This window comes from Magnolia sinica, chromosome 2, assembly GCF_029962835.1.
Source record: "Magnolia sinica isolate HGM2019 chromosome 2, MsV1, whole genome shotgun sequence".
Lineage (NCBI taxonomy): Eukaryota > Viridiplantae > Streptophyta > Magnoliopsida > Magnoliales > Magnoliaceae > Magnolia > Magnolia sinica.
In genome coordinates this window covers 115642892-115667026 of record NC_080574.1, presented here as the reverse complement: position 1 = coordinate 115667026, position 24135 = coordinate 115642892, and the positions used below count along the sequence as shown (strand labels likewise).

Here is a 24135-nt window from a genome sequence, read left to right as displayed (position 1 = left end):
CTCAAAATCTTTTATCGCAGAACCAAAGATTCATCTTAAGACAGGAATCTTCGGATCCCCATCCTAATGTTTCTACAAAGCCTATCTGACTGTAAAAACGAAGAAATTAGCTAGTAACAACTCTAGTCAAACATAATCAACCAATCACAGGACAGCCTTCCGAAGAGGCAACCCATGAAGAAAGCGGCATCGAATATATTCCAGTCCAAGATCCCAAAATCCACATAATGTCTAAACATAATCCAGACCCGACTCAAGTCCCACACATGTGATAAATGGATTAGGAACAGGTCCTACATCTAGACCCAATCCGTTAAATAAATGATCTGGCTCTGGTCTAATATTCTAACCCGATTCTTACACAGGTCAGGTCTAGGGCCACTCTCAAGCCGACCCAACCTGTCCTAACTCATTTGCACCCCTATGTAAGTTGCATGACAGGTAAATTATAGCCTGTGGTACTTGCATTCGATGACCTCTTTCTTCGGAAAGTACTCTCGTAATCAAACAATAGGAAACATTATTAATTAAATACAATTCCTCTTGATTAAACTGACTATTCGCAATTCAATTTAGCTGTGCATCAAAACACAGTTATAAATGATTGCTTCAAAAAATATATAGAGCAGGTTACAAGGTACATTCACTGTCTAAAGAGAAATAGCTTAACTGTCTTTACAATATATTGAAGTATAACTTAAAACTCATTTCTGAAAAAGGAAAAGCACCCAATACCACTATAGCAACCCAAATAAAAAACAGAAACCAAATGAAAATTCCCTGTACAAAACCGATACCTTTCGCTTCCTCTTGTATATGTAAATCAACCTCACCAAACTAGCCCTTAACGGGCATTCAGCAGCATCCTCACCACATTCTTCATCTTGGGTCTTGCCTCGGGTGAGACACTAACACAAGCCTGAGCAATTTTCAGGATAGAGAGCATCTGACTTCGAACTGCCAGCGATGTTTTGCTAATGGTAGAATCGAGAATCTGCTCCCATGCTTCATTCCGAGCTGAATGACTCTGTACCAACTTGGCTAATTCAGTTCCTTCGCTGACAGAAGGCTTTCCGGTCACCAGTTCCAATAAGACAACCCCAAAACTGTAAACATTGCCAGCCATCGTCACCCTCATTGTGTACGCGTACTCTGCAACCATACAACAACAATCTCAATATCAATCAATATGTGGTGCTCTGCAACCATACAACAACAATCTCAATATCAATCAATATGCGACTGTTCGGGACTGACCCATCACACAAACAATTGTCAAGGTGGTGTTTGCGTCCTAGTTAGCAAAACTGTGTCGCTCCGTATTTTAAAACAAAAACTTGTATGACTGATCAAATGTTTAAAACTCCATTGATTTTTTAAGATAAGCAAACAATAACAATAGCAATAACAATAACAACAACAATAACAATAATAATAATGATAATAGTTTTTGGATAAACTGACTTAAACACAATTTCTTTTTCATTAAAAACACATTTTATTCAAAAAATATTCTTGGAGAAAATCTAAAAAAATAAAAATTGGTGGTCAAAACCCCTTTTTTTAAATTGAGTATAAGATGAATTTTTTAAAATAGAGATGGACTAATTTATAGGAGGATAACTGATAAAGGAAGGATTTCAGAGAGGTAAAGAACACCATTGGACCACCAGTATGCATTATTGTTCATACGTATGGGCATTTTAATTATTTCTACTTAAACCTTATTTATATACAATATATACAAGCATATATCCATGTGTCATCATATTTTCACTACATTTTTTTTAAAGTCCAAGCTGTATTACAACCAATAACCAATGTTTTTAATAGCAGTAGCATGTTGCGTAGCGCTCAACCATATGTAGTGTGTCGAGTAAGCCACGCGATACTTAAAAAATAGAAAGAAAAAAACAAAAAATATAAAAATGCCTAAAAGATAATTATTTTTTCAAGTATAAGCATGTTCTAATAAGTTATTAATTATCATTTATCAAAAGCCAATCCACATATACAAACCAAATCAAATCATTATTACATCACCAACTTTCTAATCAAACCATGTTAATTAATAATGTTTAATTGAAACCAGAAGTCACAAGTATAAAAAGAAAATAAAATCCCAATGGTTGAGAGTATTAAGGGCCTGTTTGTTTCCGGGTAATTACTTGTATATCAATCTCTTTGATGACTTATTCATTTAGCGCAACCAATGTTAATAGCTTACTACTATTTTCTTATGATCAAGTGTTTGTGATATCTGTACATGTTTAGCTTCAAGCACTCATCCTCGTGATTAGAATATCTAAATTTGTATTGGTTTAGGGGCTCTTTGAAGTGACCAACAAATGTGGATGGGAGCATGCAACCACTGCTCTGAATGAGAATTGGACGATAATGGATCTGACACATCATACCGCATTCTCATTTTGGGGCATTTTTGGTAATTATGAGCATGTAGCCTGTCCCACCATCACCATTTTGCAGGATGCACCAAGTGCCGCAGCTTTGAAAACATATATGGGGCGGGCCATATTCAATCCGATTCTGATTCTGGGGTACATGCAAACATTCTCTTAGGCCAGCCTTACAGTTCAATATTGCAGGATTTGCAAAGAACAGTTATCTTAAAAACATTATACAATTGTCAAATATCAGGAATCAGGAAAATAAGTTTGGCCTGTTAAAAAAATGCATGATTTGAAAATTCTATATGATTGTTGGACCCAGAAAGGACAACGTTGTGCCTGGTAGCACAATAAAGAGCAACATTGGTGCACCTGAAATGCAGTTATTATATACTCATGCAGTAGTGTACTTGGACTAGCCTATTCGAGATTATCATCAAATCATGCAAAACAAGCAAAGAAGAAATGGCATTAAAGAACTATAAATGTAGTGTGGAAGAGTTATGTCACCTGGAGGGATGTACCCAACGGAGCCAGCTACCATAGAAAGGCTCCCAGTACTCTTCGAAGGATCAATGACCTTGCAAAGCTCGATGTCTGCTATCTGAGGCTCGTTCTGCGATTTCAAAACAATGGTCTTTGTTGAAAGGTCGAGGAGTAGAACTGGGTCCCCGCACCCATGTAAGAAAGCAAGTCCTTGAGCTACTCCGAGTGCGATGTTGTACCGAGACTGCCAATCCAGAGCACCTTCCAAATTTTTGTGAAGGAAATTGAAGACGGTTCCCTTGTGTGAATGTTCATAGAACAGATAAGCATTATCGGCTGTCAAAACATAGGCCAGAGGGATCATGATTCTTGAATTGTTGAGCCTCCCAAGGGACTCTAGCTCTTGTCCGAACCGCTCATGGCTCCCCAACTGAAATATCTTGTCGCTCCAATTAAGCTTCTTGATGCAGTAGCTCATTCCGCTAGGCATGATTGCCTTGTAGTAAGTGGAGAACCTGCTCTTGAACATTATGTTTGCGGGAGTCCCAGCCGCTTCAATGGCTTTGGTGAAGTCAATACTGGAGTGGTGAATGTTATCTGCAGTGATTAGATGGCCGTCGATTACCTGCGGTACAGGCTCTTCTAATTCTTGAATTTCATCATCGACCCGATAAAACCGTCTCGAGACTATGAACACCACAGCAACAACAACTATGGCAACAACGGCACCAACAACAGCCATGACAATTACCAAAGCAGCCAAATTTTTTCTTTTCCTAGTCGAAGTGGCAGGGGGATTCGTGGTCAGGACGAGATCCTTATTTCCAGTGATATTGAGATCGACGCTCTGCCGGAACTGTGGAACAGTTCCTGAAAGCTGATTATTGGAAAGATCCAACTGGGTCAGGCTCGTCAAGCTGCGCAAGGATTCCGGAATCGAACCTGAGAACTGATTGTTCGAGAGATCTAAAACCTCTAAGTTCACCAACACTGCAAGGGTAGAAGGTATAGTTCCCTTAAATTGATTGCTGCTGAGGTTGAGGGCTATCTGCAAGCTGATTGGCATTCTCGGAATGCTCCCAGCTAGAAGGTTATTTCCTAACCGAACTTCTAACAGAGATTTCAAGTCAACAAACCCATCAGGTATTGAACCGCTGAGTCGGTTGCCTTCTAAGTTCAAATTCGAGAGCTTCGGCAATCTAGAAATCCCCGGAGGTATCACACCCGTAAGTGAATTCATGCTAAGACTCATGGTAGACAAGTTCTTCAATTGGGAGAATTCGGTGGGGATTTCTCCACTGAGTCGGTTCCCATCAAGCTTCAAAACTACCAAATCAGAGAGATTGCCCAAACCTTTCGGCAACGAACCTTGAAGCCGATTCTGAGCGAGACTCAACAGAGTCAATTTCTCACAATTTGCCAGGTCAGGCGGAATCTCCCCGCTCAAGCTATTTCCATCCACCTCAAAATACATCAAATCCTTGAGCTTCCGAATCGATGATGGGATCGACCCACTAAGATTATTCCCGCCCAATCGCAAGCGGAACAACTTCGGGGACATGTCCACAGGGATTGACCCTTCTAGCTTATTATTGGACAGATCAACAAACCCCAAATTGGGAGGCGATAGAAAGTTCAACGGGATGAACCCACTTAGATCATTATAACTAAGGTCCAAATTCCTCATATAATTTGAAATTCCCGCAGGAATAAGCCCCGAAAAGTGATTCAGATTCGCGGCAAACCGTGACAGTGACGTGATACTCGACAGATTCCGCGGGATTCCGCCGCTGAACGAATTCGAAGAAAGAACAAGAGTTTGCAACTTGGAAAGTTCTCCAATCCGATCAGGAACAGGCCCAGAAAGACTGTTCGAGCTAAGATCAAGAAGAGTAAGATTTCCAAGTTCTCCAATCCGATCAGGAACAGGCCCAGAAAGATTGTTCGAGCTAAGATCAAGAAGAGTAAGATTTCCATACCCCCAAATATCATTTGGAATCAGACCCGTAAACCGGTTCTTCGACAGCTGCAACTCCTCCAAAGCCATACCCTTCCCAAGAAGAGAAGGAAGTGGGCCGCCAAAAGAATTCTCACTCAAATTCAGACTCCGAAGCGAAACCAGCCCATCAAACTGAGAGATGATATTTCCGACCAACGAATTGCCGGACAGGTCCAAGAACTCTAAACTAGAAAACCCAACAAAAGCAAGCAAATTTCCAGACAATCCATTGTTGCTGAAATTTAGAGTCTGTAAGCGATTGAGGCCGGAACAGTCAGTGAAGAAAATAGATGGGATTGAAGAGAGCTGATTGTTGGAGAGGTCGAGAGATTGAAGGGTGTTGAGATTGCATAGGAGATGAAGGAATGAGGAATTGGAAAGTTGGAATGATGAGAAAGAGAGATGGGTGATGGTGTTTTGGGTGCAATTGACACCAAGCCATTTGCATGGGTCTGAATCTGTGGTGTTCCACTTTGAAGAATTTACTGATTCGGAGACTCTGATCATCAACGTCTTTTGGGTTTCTGTTAGTTGGGAGAAAGAGAGAGGGAGGAGACTGAGGAAGAGGATGATGATTCGGGGGAAGTGTACATACCTGCACATTTTAGCGGGTTGGGGGTTATCCTGCGCCAGTTTTTCTTTTCCTTTTCTATTGCCCTCTGGTCGGTGTGACGAGTGGTGGTTTTAATACGAAGGAGGAGGAGCGAGTTTCATCCGTGTGACGAATATCGCCGATATTTTCAAAATATCGTAAAAATACTCAAAAGATTTTATCACAATAAACCTCAAAGAATTTTTTATATAAATAGTTGGACTATTGCTACAGTCCACCTAGTCTATAACTTTTAATTTTTAATGTGGATGAGAAATCCAACCCGTCCATTGGGTTAGCCACATCATGAGTATTGCCGTGTGCAAAAATCAACCATATTAACTAACTGAGTAGACCAAAAATATTTTGTTATTTATCAATTACTAGAACTGTTTTATATGTTGTGCCCTATTTATCAAAGTATGTAGAGCTGATATTTGTATTAGATAATTCTCAGTAGTGTAGACAACCTATTAGAAGGGTTAGATGTCTAATTCAATTAACAGGTTGGAAGTTAAACATTGGGTGATTTATAACTGATGGTGCAACCAATTTGACATGAGACTTCTCACTAGATACATGCAGAGGGTGCTGTGATTTGGACATCATGGGAGCTTCCCATGAGGTGAAGCTCTGTGGCTCACTGTGATATATATTATACATGCACCCATCAATCAGTTGCACTCTTGACCCAGGGACCTAAAAATCAGGTCAATTAATGACTTAAGTGGGTCACTACAGAAAATAATTGGGAGTAGATATCCTGGTTGAAAATTTCATGTTCGGTTATAGGCCGTTGAGATGTGTTTCACATTCAGGTCATCCATGTGTGTGTTCCACTTGGATGAGGGTCACAGTAAATATTAGCCTTATTAAAAAACTCAAGTACGCCCCCACCAAGTTATTTAGATGTTCTATATATAATTTCACAAGATTTCAAATATCATAGCACTCTTGGGTTCCGGATATGGCTGACTTTTGGGATATTCTATATTTCAGAGGAGAAGCATCAAATGCATGGTGTGGATGTTAGACATAGATCATGGTAGGCTTCATTGATCTCTAGCTTATGAAAGCTTACAATGTCAAATGTTAGCGTACTGATTTATTATCTTGTTTGTCAATCACGTAAGTTTGTGTGTCATGTATTCGGTTGAGCCTTTGAAAGCTGAAGACCAAATACATAATTAGACATGAATGAGCAAGTAAATGTGGTACCTTGGTGACCATAACCCTTGACCCAAAACAACCTATTGAACCTCTAGATGATTTTAAACATAATAGGTAAATATTCTTATTGATCATCCCTTAAACCATTGGATCTTAAATTGATTATCCTTAGATTAGTTTTAAAGGTCACATGTTGTTGGAAAAATTACATAATTTCAATAACATTCGGTCCCACTAAACTCACCTTCAATCCCACTAAACCAACCTTCAGTCTGACTGAAAACGGCTAAAATAGGACAGTAGGCTGAGACGAAATTTTAAGTAATTCAACTGCAAGCAAGTGCTACATTCGGTCTCACCGAATACCACTTTTAGTGTGACCAAAGACTACTTTTGGTGCGACTGAAAGTGCCCAAGTTTGTCTTACGGCTTTTCTATATAATTCGGTGCAACCAAACTTAAATTTAGTGCGACCGAAGACTACCCGTTTCTACCCATTTAATGACCGTCGGAACTCGATTTCTTTATAAATAAGATCTAGTCTTTGGGCATTTTAGAGGTTTTTTGTGCAAATAAAGTTTAGGTGAATCTCCAATCATATCACACATCTTAAGCCTTATATTTCATGAGATTTAATTCATCTTCTTGAGCTTTACCACTCTAATGAGGATTCTAACCTCAATATTAAATATGAATCCAATCTTCACCATTTTCTAAAAATTAGACTCAATCTTATTGGAATATCTTTTGTCTAAATTCCCTAGAAGATCATTTTACGTGAATCCCCTAGGCATTGAAACTCACATTAGTTGTAGGAGATTCTACCCTACATCCCATTAATTTGGTCATCGCATCAGAGTATCGCATATAAGGTTTTTAATTCTATAGTTGAAGCAGTGGCGGTGCATTGGCTACATGTTTAGGAGAGAAAAGAGGAGTTGATTGAAGTACGGGAGATCATAGATCAAGCAACCCAAGAAGACGCTCCAAAAGTGGCTCAATTCAACAAGTTGTCATGTGTAAGAGTCCATGTACACTCATTCTTTATGTAAAATTGAGTATAAGAGTTTGAATTTCCAAACTCGACTAGGCTGTTGTGTAGGACCTAACCATCATTCCTTAGCTCCACCAAGCTTCCGCGTATAGCTGTGCTCCACTAATCTCTTCCTTATGGAAGCTCATGATGTCAACATCATAGTATCATTTCCTTATACATGTGCATGCTCGTACACAGTGTGTAACCCACATCCATCCCATTAATCAAATGCACCTATCACGCACTATGTGATCCACATCCGTCCCATTAATCATATGCACATGTCACCTAAAAATCAGGCTAATTAATGATTTAAGAGGGTTACATCACAAATAATAATTGAGTGGATATATATGCCCGTCCATTAAAACCTTTTTTTTTATTATTATATATAAGGCTCAATGAGATATGAATTAGACATACAACCCATCTATTGTATGTCCCACTTGGATGAGGGGTCACATCAAAATTTAGGCCATTTTGTAGACACCCCACTTTGAATGAGTTTAGATTTCACCCACTAACTTCAGTTGAACCCTGAGCAAGACACATGTATGTCTAAAATTGCACCCTAAAGACAGCCATTGGGGCGGATCGGTCATTACCAAGGCAGACGAGTGGCGGGACGATGAGAGAGCATGAATTTAAAATGATCAAGGCAAAGTGCGCTTGAATTATACAAAAGTTGGCAGGGTCTATTTACGGTGTAGGGAAATATGTAATCCTAAAAACGGATTTCCTTAGACCGTATTTATGTAGATATAATTCTTGCAACACTATATTTGCGCATAGTCGCCTCGCGCGCTAATCAAGAGCTGCACAAGCCTTTGTATGCTAATCCAACCCTGAGGCTGCCTTGAGCGAACTTAGTTCGGTGAGATCTGGTCCAAGTTGTAACTCTTGCATGACACTTGCTCGTTGCCTATTTAAGGCAACTCAATGTAAAGGTTCAAAAAGACAGAGAGAGACCAAATGAAGTTTAGAGAGAGAAAGGACGGAGAGAGAGAGAGAGAGAGGTGCGAGGGAGAGATGCAGACGTCGCTAGAGACTTTGGTCCGTGAAAGGTGGCTTTGCTCAAATATACTCCGACATAAACTAAGTCCCATTATTGTTGAAGCACATGCCTAAATCTCTGTCCTCTTTGAAATATTATTCTTGTCAGGCCCTCCTATTTACCAACATTAAAGTCGAAGCCGCCACCAAAGTAAACGAGTATGGTCAGAATTTGGGATGTCTGACCATCCCTTTTAATTGAAAAAGGGTGTCTGATTTTCCCTTTCCCTTCTCACATCCCATAATTAAGTTGTATTCCACTCTGCACATTCCCTACACACTTGCAACATTTACACCCACTCACACTTTTATTTTACTTTCATTTCTTTAACATTTTACCTACTCGGACCTTAAAAAATCTGTGAAGTATGGCATAACTTTGTGTGATTTCTTTACTTTGTTGTTGCTTTATTCCTTTTTTATCTGCCCTGGCACTACGGCCTAGTGTAGTTTGATTTAACTTTGTTATATTTGGAAGTTTTCTTGAATTCCCTAAAAACCATACAACATCATAAAGTAGAGACCGTGTGTAGCACGGACAATAGCTAACCCCTTCCTTTTACGTAACCGAGGTCCTTACCCAAAATCAACAATTGCAAACCAATCGCAAGAGTCACTGAAGTTGGGAATCTTATGATTATCTGACTGTTAAGCGATTCTATGGTTTCTAGCTGGTCGTAAATTTCAAAATTCTTTTAGCTAGTGACAACTGTAAGTCAAATAAATTTTTACATCTGAGTCAATCTCACATTTTAATCAACTTAAAGTAAAAAAAAAACAAACCGACGACAAAAAGGCCAAAAAAAGTGTGGGCATCATTTCGACGTGCATATTTGCTTGGACACGGGAGGCCGGCATTCACACATTCCAAAAATCAAGTGAGCTCCATCAAGTGATTTTAAATGTTTTAGGCATGATTTTTGTTTCAGATGATGTAGCTCACTTTGAGTTTCAAATGTGGTTGATTTTTTACACATTGCATAATTTGGAGGGGACCTACCAAATGCACAGCATAAAATTTCATCGCACATCATATCTTAACCTCATGAGAAGCTCCCACAAGGTGGACCTCATAGTACCATTCCAATAGAGAGAGAGAGAGAGAGAGAGAGAGAGGAGCGCTTACATGAGCACTCGATCTCACGGGTTCTTGTGAGAACTTTTCGAGAACTCATTTTTGATGATATTAGCCCAAAATCTGAACCGTCCACCTTATGCAGCATCCCATGAAACCTTTAGTGCCTAAGTTTTACCTTTATCCAAAACTTTCGTGGGCTACCACAAAAGAGAGGCAAATCAAGGGAGGAAGCTATTTCTTTTTGCCATGGGTCATCAGATTTTTGGATTAGGGTAAAAGTTGAGCCTTGGAAATTTCACGGAGTGATGCATAGGAGGGGTGATGCATCTGATGATGGGCTGTTCATATTTGAGACTCATATCACCGTTAATTAGTTCTCAACAAGTTCCTATGAGAACCGGTGATAACTGGTGCGCGGCGGAGCATAAGTCTCCCTTCGTGTTCTAAATTATTTGTTAATTTACAGGAAATATTTTAAATACTTTTATTTTTATTCCCAGCAAAGCTTCAAAATTTGAAATCTCTCGACAAATTTCTAGCCGAGAAATTGCCGATATTCGCCGCTATGCGTATGATAACTTCTTGTTTCCTCTGTCGCGCCATACATACTAGAAAGAGTCGCCCAATTGGGGCCCACATGATGAAACATTCCTATGATTTGAACCGTCTATATTCTTATTAAGAGAAGCTAGAATCTAAAATTAAGCCTGAGATCTGATTTCTGTCTTCGAATTTTGGAGATGAACCATACCCACTAAATGTTCTTTCTAACGTTTTAAGTCCATCTACAGATAGTTATGCTCTATCTCATCTAATGATTGTAGTTTTCTTCAAGTGGGCTGTAAGAATGGAATCCAGAATGTGGACGGTTTCGATCATCGGACCATCTCAGCATGTGGGCTCCAGTGTGGCGACACATGCTTCAACCATCAGTCGCGAAAGAGGAAAAACGTACACTTGTTTGGTAGGGTGATGGACTTTTCCGCCTGCATGCGCTTGTGCTGTGTGGATACTGCATTGCCGTACACGTGTCTGATTCAGAGTGCAAAAATTGTGGACCTCAATCCACATGATTTGGGTGTGTATGATTCATGGTTTTCTTGTTGTATTTAGAATCATAGACCGTTGATTTGGTTAAGTTATGTCCATTCCTTTAGAGGCCACTGATTGTCTACTTAGGTCCATTTTATCAGTATGAAAATTTTCTTTTTAAATAAAATATTTAATATTAAGATTAAAACAGTTTGGATTGGTCTTATTTCATGCCAGATATACATGCGCATGAGTATGGATATACGTAGTCTGCCAGAGTAAGAATATTTTATTTTTATTTTTTTGTGAAGGAAGAGAACCAGAAGGCAACCTCGTGGAAGGTGGTGAGAGCGTGGAATGGTTTTTAGTTGACCGGGTGGTCGACTCTGACAGTTTTTTCTTACTTCCGCTTCTGTTTCTTTGACCTGACTGGCGCTTCCCGCGGTCTTTGTAGGGCCCACCTGCCGACGAGACTACCCTCGACTTTCGTGGATATTGGATGGAGAAAGGTTCTGTACTGGGCAGGGGTTCTTGGGTTCTGATGTGGGTAGAAATGTCCTTGAAATATGTGGCGTGTGTTGCGGGAAGCCAGCAGACTCTCTCAACGAGGAATTCTTTTTCCATTCGCAAATCTACAAGCGCCATGAATAAATCGCACATCATGTGCCATTTGGACGAAATTACAATCCATGACGTTCATAAACTGGACCCATATCTTATAAAGTATAATATGAAATTTAATCTGGAAATTACATCATCTAGGTTTCAAATATATGTTGAATCTAAGAAATTTATTATATTTACATAATTATAGCCCAATTATCATATTATGCCTTTATTTTGATAAAAATATTCTATCCGCATGGGTCCCACATGAAGAACGGTTACGATCTATACTTATTCTACTAAATAAACAATTACTAGGCGCTTGAGACTGACATGCACAGATATAAAGTTACAAACAACATTCGCTTGACTTGAATGAAAGACTACTACAATACTCGAGGGGTGTGTATGGATCATACTCGGGCGCGCGTCCACCGTACTCGTGAATGTATGTACTGTTCTTGTCAGACCGTCAAAATCGTGCCCCCCAGTGCACGATGGGGAAAGGCCCGAAAGTCACGCTTTTCAAAAATAATTCCATTTTGTATGTTTATTTTGGACCGTTAACTAGTTTTTTTTCTGACCATCTATTTGGTGTCCACCAATCTTATGGACAGGATCATCTTCTGCCTGATTGGTAGTCTATAATCCATTCACAGGACAGTCGGTGATTTAGATGGTCCAAATCGATCTATGTATCACCCATGATACACTAGCAAAAATAGTAGATTTTGCATATCCGGTTGGACCGGAGTTTTGTGAATGGAGGATCAGAACCATCCATCTTCGTGGAGCTTTCTGGATGGACTACTACCATTGATATTAAAAGACGAATCTGGATCTTTGAAGAGCAAACATTTAATGGCTCACATTAAACTTATCAAATCCACGTGATTGGATCACCGCCATCCACAGTAGCACTGAGAAGATTGACGGTTCCGATCATCCAGCGTCCCTATCATGGCTACGTGTACCGCGGAGATCTTTTCATTTCCACCAACCGAATTAAAGAACATTGTTTCCAGCTTAGCTGCCCTACTTTTCAACCTTATCATGGTCAAATGACCAAGATCCATCCACACTCACTTCCACAACCTTTAACTAGTGGGGCCTACTTATCACAACCGTACAAAAATAAAACAGGGTTTTTACCATGATCTCCTTGTATATTCTCAAAAATACCCTTAGCTCCCTCTGAATTATAAAATTATATATAAGTCCTTAACCAAAATAATGGTTTTGAAAAGAAGAGTCAAAAGTATCAAAGCCGGCAATAGACTTTTCAAACCCATTGGTTCAAGATGCATTTGGCAAGATATCTGATAAATTGGGACCATCCATTCTGTTGGCCCCACTGTGGTTGAAAAATGGTTCAAAATACACATAGATTAGATGATTAAAGTCATCCAATTAATGGGATTAAAATTTATTATATTGAATTGTTTAATGGGTGTGATTTTAGAAACACAAATCATCCATATTAGTGGCCAATAGATGGACAACCCCGATTGATATGCCACCCATCTCATATAATATGTGAAGATGCTCCACCATATTTAGGTTATCCTAATTCTACCATATATCTATATATCTGCCGTGCAAAACCTTAGAAAAAATCAATGGTTTACCCATATTTTAAGAACCCAGATCCTTGGCCAGTCAGCTTGTTGCAATATTATTGGACCACATCATCACAGATGCATTTAATGTAGTGGTGCTGATGTTAATGATGTGGACTAATCATAATGCAGGAAAGTATAATTTTTCTACTCGTGACAAACAGAGGATCTGTATTTTTTATTATTTATTTTTTAATATATGTATGTAAATAAAAACTACAATTATATGAAATTAATGCTTTTTACTAATCAATCAGTTAATAGCTAGTTGACAATATCAATGATAAACAATCAAAGTTTCGAGCTTCAAACAAAAATTGCATAAATCAAATATTAAAATCGTTAAATAAATATTAATGATCATATAAAACCTATCTACAATAGGTTTCATGACTTGGACAGTTTAATTTGAGTCACATATACATGAAATCTATATATATGCAAGTACTTGAGTATCATCGATCATACTTCCCCAGAGTATCAAATGGTTATCTTTAAAGGCTGGATCATTGCAAACTTTTGCAGGTTAATCTTAACCTACAACACGGTTTGTAGGGTCCACCGTGATCTGTAAATGACATCCAATATATGCATGGCGTGTTGCCTCTCATATTCTCCTAGGCACCCAAAAATTAGGCTAATCTGTAACCAAGGTGGGCTAAGTTTTGTATATGCCATTCGATCCATTTCAGGCACTAAAAATCAACCACTTGAAAACTATGGTGCACCACTCGGTCTATTGTAGAGGTTTTAGTCTTGATATTAAATCAAGCCACTTGTAATGGATCTACCTCTCCTCTCTAATTGCGAACGGGCATATACTTCCTCGTTGAAAAGTAGCCAAAGCACGTGATAGTTCAGCAAAAACTTTTAAAACAAGTGGTGAGTGATCAAAACGTATATTATTTTCTTGACTGTCCAAAACATTAGATGAGTCTATTAATTTAGGTGGAACCACTGTACGGATGCCCCCAACAAAAACATGGATTGGTAAAGGGCACGTGGATGAAAAGAATGGACATTGAGAAAATTGAAAATTAAATTAAAAAAAATAAATTAAAATTAAAAAATTTCAAAAATAAAAAATAAAAAACCCTACAATTGCCATTCAATGTACATGTGTGAATGTGTGGCATGATATATGCTAGGCTTGGATGGGGTAAAATTGTGCCAAGTGTACTACTGAATTCATTGCCCATGTAGAGGGAGAGAGAGGGTTAGGAATTATAAATAGAGGTAGGCCGTATCTGACCCGACTCGTCGGATCCGACTTAATTAAACCGGTTGGATCGAGTAGACCCACTTGGATCTGACGTCAAACCTAGTCCAGTTCGGGTCATGTAGTAATTCGATCCAATCTGGACTAGAATCAGGTAGTATAAAGTCAGATTTACTTCTTCTTTAAAAAAATTAAAAAAAAACTTTACCCTTCTTCTACCAGAACCCAAACCGGCACCGCCAGATAAACCTTTGTGGCGTATAACAGCTGCAACCATACTAACCTTCTCATCATGCTAGTTAAAGCACGACCAGCGAACAGAGCCGATCCTAATTTTGAAGTCCTATTCGGTGTGAGAGGAGAGTTTGGGTTACTTGTGAGAGAAGAGTTTGAGTTGTTGACTCGGTTTCGCGACAGCTTGGCATAGTGCAACATCGCAACCCGAGCCGTCTTCCTCTCCTCCCCTTATTCTTTCTCTCCTCCTTTCTCTTCCTCTTTCTCTTTCAATTTTCCTCATGTTTCCTTCCTAACACCAGAGTCACCAACTTGGTTACCTGACAGACTCTCAATTTGACTCGGTTTGGGTCAGGCTAACAAGGAATCGGTTCGGATCGAGTCAACTATGCTGGACTCGGTCCGGAATCAGATCGAGTTCGAGTCAGGTACTTGTAAAAACCGGATTGAGTCGAGTTGGACATAATCCGGTCCGATTTGACTCGATGCCCACCTCTAATTAAAAATTACATAATCGCAATGAAAGGTTTATAGGGGGGTGAAAGTAACATTGAAGTTTATTTAAAGAGCAATAAATAATTTTATATTTTACTAGGCTGAGTAATTTAGGGTTACGTAAGGAGTTATGTGACAAAAAATTAATGTGAAATTCTGGCGCACCTTGGTGAATCCCCGAATCAACCCAGGTGAGTGAATTCCTGTGGGGTCCACCATAATGTATTTTCCTTACATCCGCGTTGTCCATCTATTTTGAAAGATCATTCCAGGCCTTGATATGTGTATATATATATATATATATATATATATATATATATATATATATATATATATATAAAGAAAAGAAAAGAAAAGAAAAGAAAAAAAAGAGAGGATAAAACAGATTGAAATCTCAGGTGGAGTACAATATATGAAAGAGTGGTGATTGAATACCCACCATTAAGAACTTATTGGGACGGCCGGAATGTTTATTTGGAATCCAACCTGTCGATAAGGTATAAAAGACCTGGAAGAAAGGACCACATATATATCAGCCCAATCCAAAACTTTTGTGACCCAAAAGAAGTTTTTAATGGTCAATCACCATCGTTTACTGTGATGTGATCCACTTAATATTTAGATCAACTTCATTTTTAGTATCACACATAAAATGAGCTTTCAAAACCGATGGACGGTGTAGATGTAACTAAAATAAATCAAGATGGCCCCACAGTCGGAGATCCACTCACCTAGGTTGACCGGGGATTCACCGAAGCTGCGCCCGTGAAACTCACGCATGGAGCCCACGTCCAGTGATTTTCGTAGGAAAGAAGGACGAATTACACGATAAACGCGCTTGTTAGATGTGACAAGTAGGGCCCATGGTTTCCCAATCCGCACCCTTGGTCCATTGATTTGAACTTCCTGCAACAGGAAGCTAGATGGGGCCCGCCGTGATGTTTGTGAGAAATCCAAAACTCAAGTGGGCGCAAGACAGGAAACAGCGAGGATTGAACATCCACCGTCAAAACATTTCTGGGCCACAGAAATTTTGGGTCAGGCTAATATTTTTGTGTTTTCAGTTCATCCCAATAGGGATGACCTTATGAACGGTATAGATGGCATATAAACATCATGGTGGGCCCAAGGAGGTTTCAATGGTAGGCATTTCCCCCCATTATTTCCTGTTGTGCAGCTCACTTAAGTTTTCGATCTGCCTCATTTTTTAGGCCAATGTCTTACCATAACCTGTAAAAACGGATGGACGGGGTGGAATTCTCGCAAACATCACGGTTGGCCCACCTAGCCTCCTATCGCGGGCAATCTACGTCCTTATCTCCATTTCGGAAGATGACAGAGAGTAGAGACGGACGCGGATTTCCTGCGAAAGGCTTTCGCAGGAAGTTCCTGCGCTGGGAACCCAGGTGGGGCCCACTGTGATGTTTGTGAGAAATCCTCCCCGTCCATCCGTTTTTTGAGTACGTTTTAGGTTGCGAGGCCAAAAATGAGCGGTATCCAATACTCAAGTGGGCCGAAAACGGGGTAATTGAACGTCTACAGTTGAAATATTCATGGGCCAATAGAAGTTTTGAATCATGCTAATATTTGTGTTTTCAGTTCATCCCGGTAGGAATGACGTTATTAACGGTATGGATGGCATGTAAACATCACCGTCGAACCAAGGGAAGTTTCAACGGTAGGAATTTCCCAACGGTAGGAATTTCCCTAAACACCTTTTCCTTTAGTACGGCCCACTTGAGTCTTGGATCCTTCTCAGGAGCTCACAAAACAGATGGAGGGAGCGGATTCCTGAAAAACATCACAGTTGGGCCCACCTGGGTTCCCAGCGCAGGAACTTCCTGCTAAAGGCTTTCGCAGGAAATCCGCGTCCAGTAGAGACCAAGCTGTGGACTTTTTCATTTGAATTTATTGTATTGTATTTCTCCTCTCAATCTACTCGTTGGTTGTTTAGCCATAAATTGAAAGGTCTAGATTGTCCTATCAGATTATTTCCACTGTTTACAAGTGGGCCCATGGCTCATGGTCCATATTACAATGGAATGAGTCCCAAAATCATTGGGGTACAATCCTTCACTTTGGAAGAATTCTGGATCACAGTCCATTCACATTGAAGCCCAACAGACCAACGGTCTGGATTGCACCCAGAGTTTTCCATACGTTTCAGCTGTGGGCCTCACCTGTGATATTTATGTGTAATCCAAACCATTCATCTGATATGCCTCCCTATTTCCACCGTAAATCTCAAGAATCTTTCTGATCCAAACCATTCATCTGTATGCCTCCCTGTTTCCACTGTAAATCTCAAGAATCTTTCTGATCCAAAACTCAGGTTGGGACACACCTCAGGGAGCAATGTAAAATCACTCCTAAAACTTATACATTCATATGATGTGACCAACCTGAGATACGGACAGGTTAAATTTTGGGATTTGGATCTAACATGGAGGGGTGCATATAATGGACAGCTTGGATGACCCTAACACGTTTGGCGGTCCCTAAGCATAGGGCTCTACACGAACTAGGCTAGCCCAATTAACTTGCTTGATGGGTCATTTTCTTCGGCTCGAAATTGAGTTCGGGCCGAGTTCGGATAGGTTCTAGTTCGGCTCGACTTGGCCCGAAACTTGACTCGACCTGACTCGACTCGGCCTCTCTCTCTCTCTCTCTCTCTCTCTCTCTCTCTCTCTCTCTCTATATATATATATATATATATATACACACACACACACACATACTAAATTCTTATCCAATTACCCTAATCATTTATAGCAATACAGGCAGTTCAAATTGTGGGTCTCTTTGTACATAGACCAAAGTTCCAAAAATCAAGGCCGTTCAAATTACCTGCCAAAGCCCTTTCCATTGAGTAGATAGAGTAGAGTCAAAAATTCAAGACCGTCCAAATCGTGGGTCCGAAACTGGCCCAAACTCGCTCGATTGCTGACCGGACCGAATTCGAGCTAGACAAGTTGGCCCGGTGACCAGTCCAGGCCGGGTTCAAGCTGGTTTGGCTGGTGACCGGGCCAGGCCGGAGCACAGTTCGACTCGTTTCGGGGGATGTACCCCTACCTAAGCAGCTCAACTACACAGTGATTACCGTATTTTCGAACGTATACGCGATCATTCCATCTAACGCGTGGGCCACACTTGAACGAAACCGAATACACAAGTAAACTGTCCTTGTCCTCGAGCTGAGGATCATATCAGTCATCTTTAATGGAAAAGGAAGACTTTGGGGATGGACGGTCGTGAGAAACTTTGACAAAATAACAAATAAAAAGGCTCCAAATTTTTTTATTTTTTGATACTCTGGCGGAGTTGATTGTTTATATGTGTGCACTAATAAATTTTCACATGAGAGAGAGAGAGATAGAGACCATCCAAATCGTGGGCCTCAAGTTAAAATGGACCACGAACCTAAAATCATACTGTAGATTGGTGGGACTTTAATGGACGGTTGAAATGGAAAAAAGAGTAGATGGCCCAAAATTAACATACAAATGCCCAACAGTAGCCAGAACATGGGATCATTCAGTGAATTTAAGCTCTGGGTGATGAACCATCTGAAGAGGGTCCGGCGTTTTGGACGGTTTTAATTTATTGAACGTGACGTGTACAACTTTGCGTATCAACCATCAAACTCTGCCAGAGTATCAAATACCTCTCACGAGTCTTTATCATGCCAATTGGCCTCTTCTTTGATTTTCTTTACTTTTTTTTTGACTGACTGATTCTAAAGCGGCCTTCACCTGACTAATGGAGGAAGCTCCTGAGCCGTTCCTTTCATGGGAATCGCCTCACATTTATTCACAAAGAAATTTTTACAAAAACTACCTACTTGATATAAAATTTACATTTTGGTACTTTTTTAGAAAAGCTTTCAATAAGTTACTATAATAAAGTGAGTAATTATCATGGAGCACCTTGTGTTAAATTTATTAAAGGGATTTTTCGATATGGCTTCCTGTCTTTTTGGCTATGGAACAAAAGCCTCCAAATTTTAAACTATTTGTGTAACAGATACATAACTGATGGAGACTATAATTACAAAAAAGTCAATTCTACCCTTGCTTGACCGCATATGTTACCCTTTGACCCTTTCAAAGCTTTTACCTCATGAGACTCGCAACAAATCTAGGCTCTTTGCACGCAAGCAGTGGAAATAGCAGAAATGCTGCCGGATTTCAATAACTTCTTCAATTCATCTTAGAACTTAGCCATTCTTCTACAAAACATGTTTTTCCGTATAAGTAAAAGGAAGAATGAAAGATGTTTGGATCTGCACAACACTTCTCTCGTTAAGATAAATGCATTGTACGCCAAAATACTATTGAAATTATCTTTTGAATTATTTCATATGATCTATACTTAACATTCTATACTTTATGATGGAATCAAGAGATATATGAGGATGTAAACGAACTTTATAACTAATAAAATATACTCAATGATAAATGTTCTTTCTTTTGTTCTTTGTTAATTATTGAATGAGATGATTTCCCTAGATGAAATACCTTCGTTTCTTGTTGAAACAAAATATCATCCCATCTTTCCCACTCTTTCTACTCATTCTTGCATGAACTTCATTGCATATATATGGGATTTGTTGAGGTGTGGAGCCTCATCTGGATCTTGTTGCTCGACCGGTCAAGGGTTCGCTTGACTTAAAGTCGAACGTGTGATGTTTTTTCTTGGTCTGTGGTGCTCGACCGGTCGAGGACCTCTTTCGACTAGTCGAGGTTACATAAATTTTGCGTGGACTGCATAAATTTGAGGCGGTTTTTGCAGAGATGCGAAAGGAAGTTGTCTAAGCTATAAATAGGGGTTCCTAGGGCTATTTTGGGGTATTCTAAGGTGTATGCAAAGGGTTTTTTCTATACATCCAAGAGGAAAATGTTAATATATTGCTTATAATTCCGTTTTCTTCATAGGGAAAGTTTGCACCCGCGATTTTTTTACCCTTGTTGGGGTTTTTCCACGTATATTCTGTCTTGTGGTTTATTTGGTATGCTTTGATTCTATCTCTAGATTATATTTCTTCTTGTTTATCGTTTGTGGGTGAAACCGGAGATTAGATCTTGGTTCACTTACGTTGTTGGCGTGCTGCGCAACAACTGGTATCAGAACTATTAGTTTAGTTCAAGTGGGATCGATGACGGAAGAAGGAAAGACTAGAATTGAGAAATTTGATGGTTCGAGCTTTGCCTTTTGGAAAATGCAGATGGAGGATTATCTATATCAGAAGGACCTTTATATTCCTCTAGGATGAAAAGAGAATAAATCAGGGAAGATGACAGATGATGAATGGTCTTTATTGGATCGGAAAGCTTTAGGAACGATTTGACTCTCTTTATCTACGAGCGTCGTCGCCTTCAATATATCCAAGGTGAAGACCACAAAAGAATTAATGGAAGCCCTAGCTACGATGTATGAGACACCCTCAACGTCCAACAAGGTTCATCTTATGAAACAATTATTAAACATAAATATATAAGATAGTGGGAGCATGGCTGAACATCTAAATGAGTTCAATACAGTCACGAGTCAATTGGAATCTGTTGGTATTATTTTTGAAGATGAGGTCAGGGCATTATTAATCTTGTCTAGTTTTTCAGACATTTGGGATGGTTTGGTGATTACTTAAGCAATTCTTCAGGGTCGACAAAGCTAAAATTCGATGATGTGGCCCGTCTAATTCTCAGCGAAGAATCTAGAAAAAAGGCATCAGGAGTTTCAGGGGATTCGAAGAATGCTTTAAATGTTGAAGGAAGAAGAAGATCGCTGAACAAAAGAGACAATAAATACGGACGTTCTAAGTCGAGGAAGAAGTCCAAGGGACCGAAAGACAAAGACGGGTGTTAGCATTGCCGGAAGAAGGGGCACATAAAACGTGATTGTAAGGCGCTTAAGAAGCAAGAAAGAAGCTCTCAAGGCGGGAAACATTCAGTGAATCTATTTAAGGAGAGTGATATAGAGGCATTGATCTTGTCTCTTGATGCGAGGAATGAGTCTTGGGTCATAGACTTGAGTCTTTCGTTTCATGTCACTTCATGTAAGGAAGTTCTGCATAATTATATGTCAGGTGACTTTAGGAGAGTCTACATGGGTGATGATGAGCCGTGTAGTATTATTGGAAAGAGAGACGTTCATATAAGTCAGAAAGATGGAACGCTCTTGAAATTGAAGGATGTCAGACATGTACCGAGTTTGAGATGAAATTTGATCTCAGAGGGGCAGTTGGCCGATACCGGATATGTGACGACATTCACCAGTGATTCCTGGAAGATCACAAAAGGTGCTTTGGTGATATCTCGAGGTAAGAAGGAAGGTACTTTGTACATGACTTCAGGATCTTATAGTTCACTCGCAATCGCATCAACTGGAGTGAATGGGCAGTTATGGCATCAGAGGTTGGGACATATGAGTGAGAAATTGATGAAAGTACTATTATCAAAAGGGAAGCTACCAGGGCTAAAATCTATTGATTTGGAATTCTGCGAGGACTGCGTGTAAGACAAACAAAAGAGGGTGAGTTTTAAGAAAACAGGATGCACTCCAAAAATGCATCTGTTGGATCTTGTACACACTGATGTGTGGGGACTGGCACAGGTATCATCTCTTGGTAGTTCACGTTATTTTGTTTCTTTTATTGATGATGCTAGTAGAAAACTGTGGGTTTATTTCTTAAAGCATAAATCTTATATATTTGATGTATTTAAGAAATAGAAAGTAATGGTAGAAAATGAGATAGGTAAAATAATAAAATGTTTCAGATCAGATAATGGGGAAGAATACTGTGACAAAAGGTTTGAGGAGCAATACAGCAAATGGAATCAAATATCAGAAAAACAATTCCAGGGACACCACAGCAAAACAGTGTGTCTTAGTGCATTAACAGAACTATCCTTGAGTGCGCCAAGAGCATGAGATTACATGGAGGTCCTAAGACATTTCAAGCAGATGCGGTGAATTCTGCCGCATATCTCATCAATAAAAGTCCCTCAGCACCATTGAATGGTGGGTTACTAGAAGAAACATGGACTGGGAAAGAAGTGAACCTTGCATATCTCAAAGTATTCGGTTACACTTTATATGTTCACATTGATGCAGAGCACAGAAACAAGCTGGATGCACGTTTATAGACTACGGGCAACATGATTTTGGCTACCATTTTTGGGATACAGAGAATAGGAAAATTATCAGAAGCAAAGATGTATTCTTCAATGAAAAAGTGATGTATAAAAACTGTGCAGCAAAATAAGGCTGATGAGAAAGAATTCATAGAGTTAGAAGAGTTACTGGACTTGGATATTATAGTACCACAGGATGAGCATACACAGGAGTATAATGAGGTTGAGCCACAGACACCAGTTGTGAGGAGGTCTACTCAGGAGAGGAGACCCAAGGTCTGATACTCACCCTCCTTACATTATCTACTACTAACAGATAATTGTAAACCAGATTGTTTTGAAGAGGCATTACAGTTAGATACACGGGTTAAGTGGGAGCAGGCTATGGATGATGAGATAAACTCTCTTAAGTCAAATCGAACGTGGGAGCTAGTCACTCTACTTAAGGGTAAGAAAGCTATTTATAACAAGTGAGTGTATAGACTGAAGGAGAAGCACGATTGTAAGGCCCGTATCATAATCCATACTGTTCCGTAGGTTTCCGCGGTCCTCCTGGTCGAATTCCGGTAATCCTCAACTTGTAGCCGATGTTTACGCGCGATCTTAAGCCGAGTCTTGCATACCGAAGTCAGCTCAACTCGAAACTTGTATCCTAGCGACCGCATCGTCGTCGCAGTTCTAACGCCGCAACTCGCGCACCGATCTAATACCCGGGCCAGGAGATATGGGCCCGCGTTCATCTAGAGAAAAATGCCACGTGTTGCGAATTTCGAGAGAATCTCTATGACCTGTTACATCAAATCAAGTCAAGTACACCCTCTATACCCAATGCCACCTCACCCTACCACAAATACAAGCAACCATTACCTCTTTTTCCCTAAGTCAACTCTCTCTCTCTCTCTTCCCACCCATTCCACCTTTACACAAATTTCAACCCGACCCATGCCTTCCCATTCCCATCCCTTACAACAACCACTCCGTCCATTCCTTTTCATCCATCATTTCTCTCTCTCTCTCATTTCTATCTTCACTCTCCAACTCTAAGAGCAAACACCCAACATCCAAGCTCTCTCCCAAATCCAAGTGTGACCCATTTTCCTACCCTCTCATCTCCTATCTCAACCATTCATTCATCATCAACCTCCATCAAGATTGAAGATAAGGAACCTAGGGGTCCAAGGAGCTAAAGAAAGGGGCCTAACGTGGGTGATCCTATCACGCCCCAAACTCGAAAACTGGGCTCACAAAATTTTCGATCGCCGAATCCGGTACTAATAGCCTTCGTAGCACCCCATTCTCGGCTCCCAGTGCCTATACGCCAGTTTCCAATCTTGAGATCTTACAAGGAGGATTTTCAATATAAATTGTCTCGTAAGAAGCATAACCACAAGTATACCCAAATCACAGGAACAACATCATTACCACATGTCCACTAATATAATCATTTAAATACAATGCTAAAAGGAAAAATACATGCATATAATAAAATCTTCATAAAGCTCAACCACACGCTCCTTCTCCTGCTTAGCTACGATTGTGTCCTAACGTCACTTGCATGCATCTATCGTGCATAAGCTTATAAAAAGCTTAGAGGGTGGTGTAAGTGTGTGAGTAATATATGTGTGCTCAGAATGTAGTATCAGAGTAAATGAAAATACTGGTAAGTCCATAGAAATGTCATAAACCTTATCCAAGATATGCAATATAAAAACATAATAAGCCAATATCATATACTAAGAAAGTAATGTAGGTCAGCTATGCAATATGGAAACATAATGAGTCAAATATCATATACCGAGGATGTAATACAATATGCAATTCGTAAGAGCTACAAATACCATCAGGCTCATTTAGGTGATATAAATGCAGAAACATAGCAACTTAAAATGCCATATGCCGCAGATGTAATGCAATATGCGGCATGTGGTGCGAATGAAATGACCAAGTTGTAGTGTGAAGTCGAGATGGTAGTACG

General features: G+C 39.8%; 1 protein-coding gene across 1 annotated transcript; it reads right to left on the bottom strand.

Annotated features, from left to right (window-relative positions):
- Positions 1-543: 543 nt before the first annotated feature.
- Positions 544-5562, bottom strand: LOC131237435 (leucine-rich repeat receptor-like tyrosine-protein kinase PXC3). The gene is made up of 2 exons (XM_058235187.1): positions 2919-5562; positions 544-1152 (listed from the first exon to the last, which is right to left on the bottom strand). Exons 1-2 carry the CDS (start codon positions 5494-5496, stop codon positions 845-847), a joined length of 2886 nt encoding a protein of 961 aa, XP_058091170.1. The 5' UTR covers positions 5497-5562; the 3' UTR covers positions 544-844.
- Between the last annotated feature and the right edge of the window lie 18573 nt (positions 5563-24135).

Bases quoted from the DNA above. Each gene is read 5' to 3' on its own strand.
- LOC131237435 (XM_058235187.1), bottom strand. From the start codon at position 5,496: ATGTGCAGGTATGTACACTTCCCCCGAATCATCATCCTCTTCCTCAGT. The intron at 1,153-2,918 runs GTGACATAACTC...GTATGGTTGCAG, and splicing joins CGTTGGGTACATCCCTCCAG to AGTACGCGTACACAATGAGG.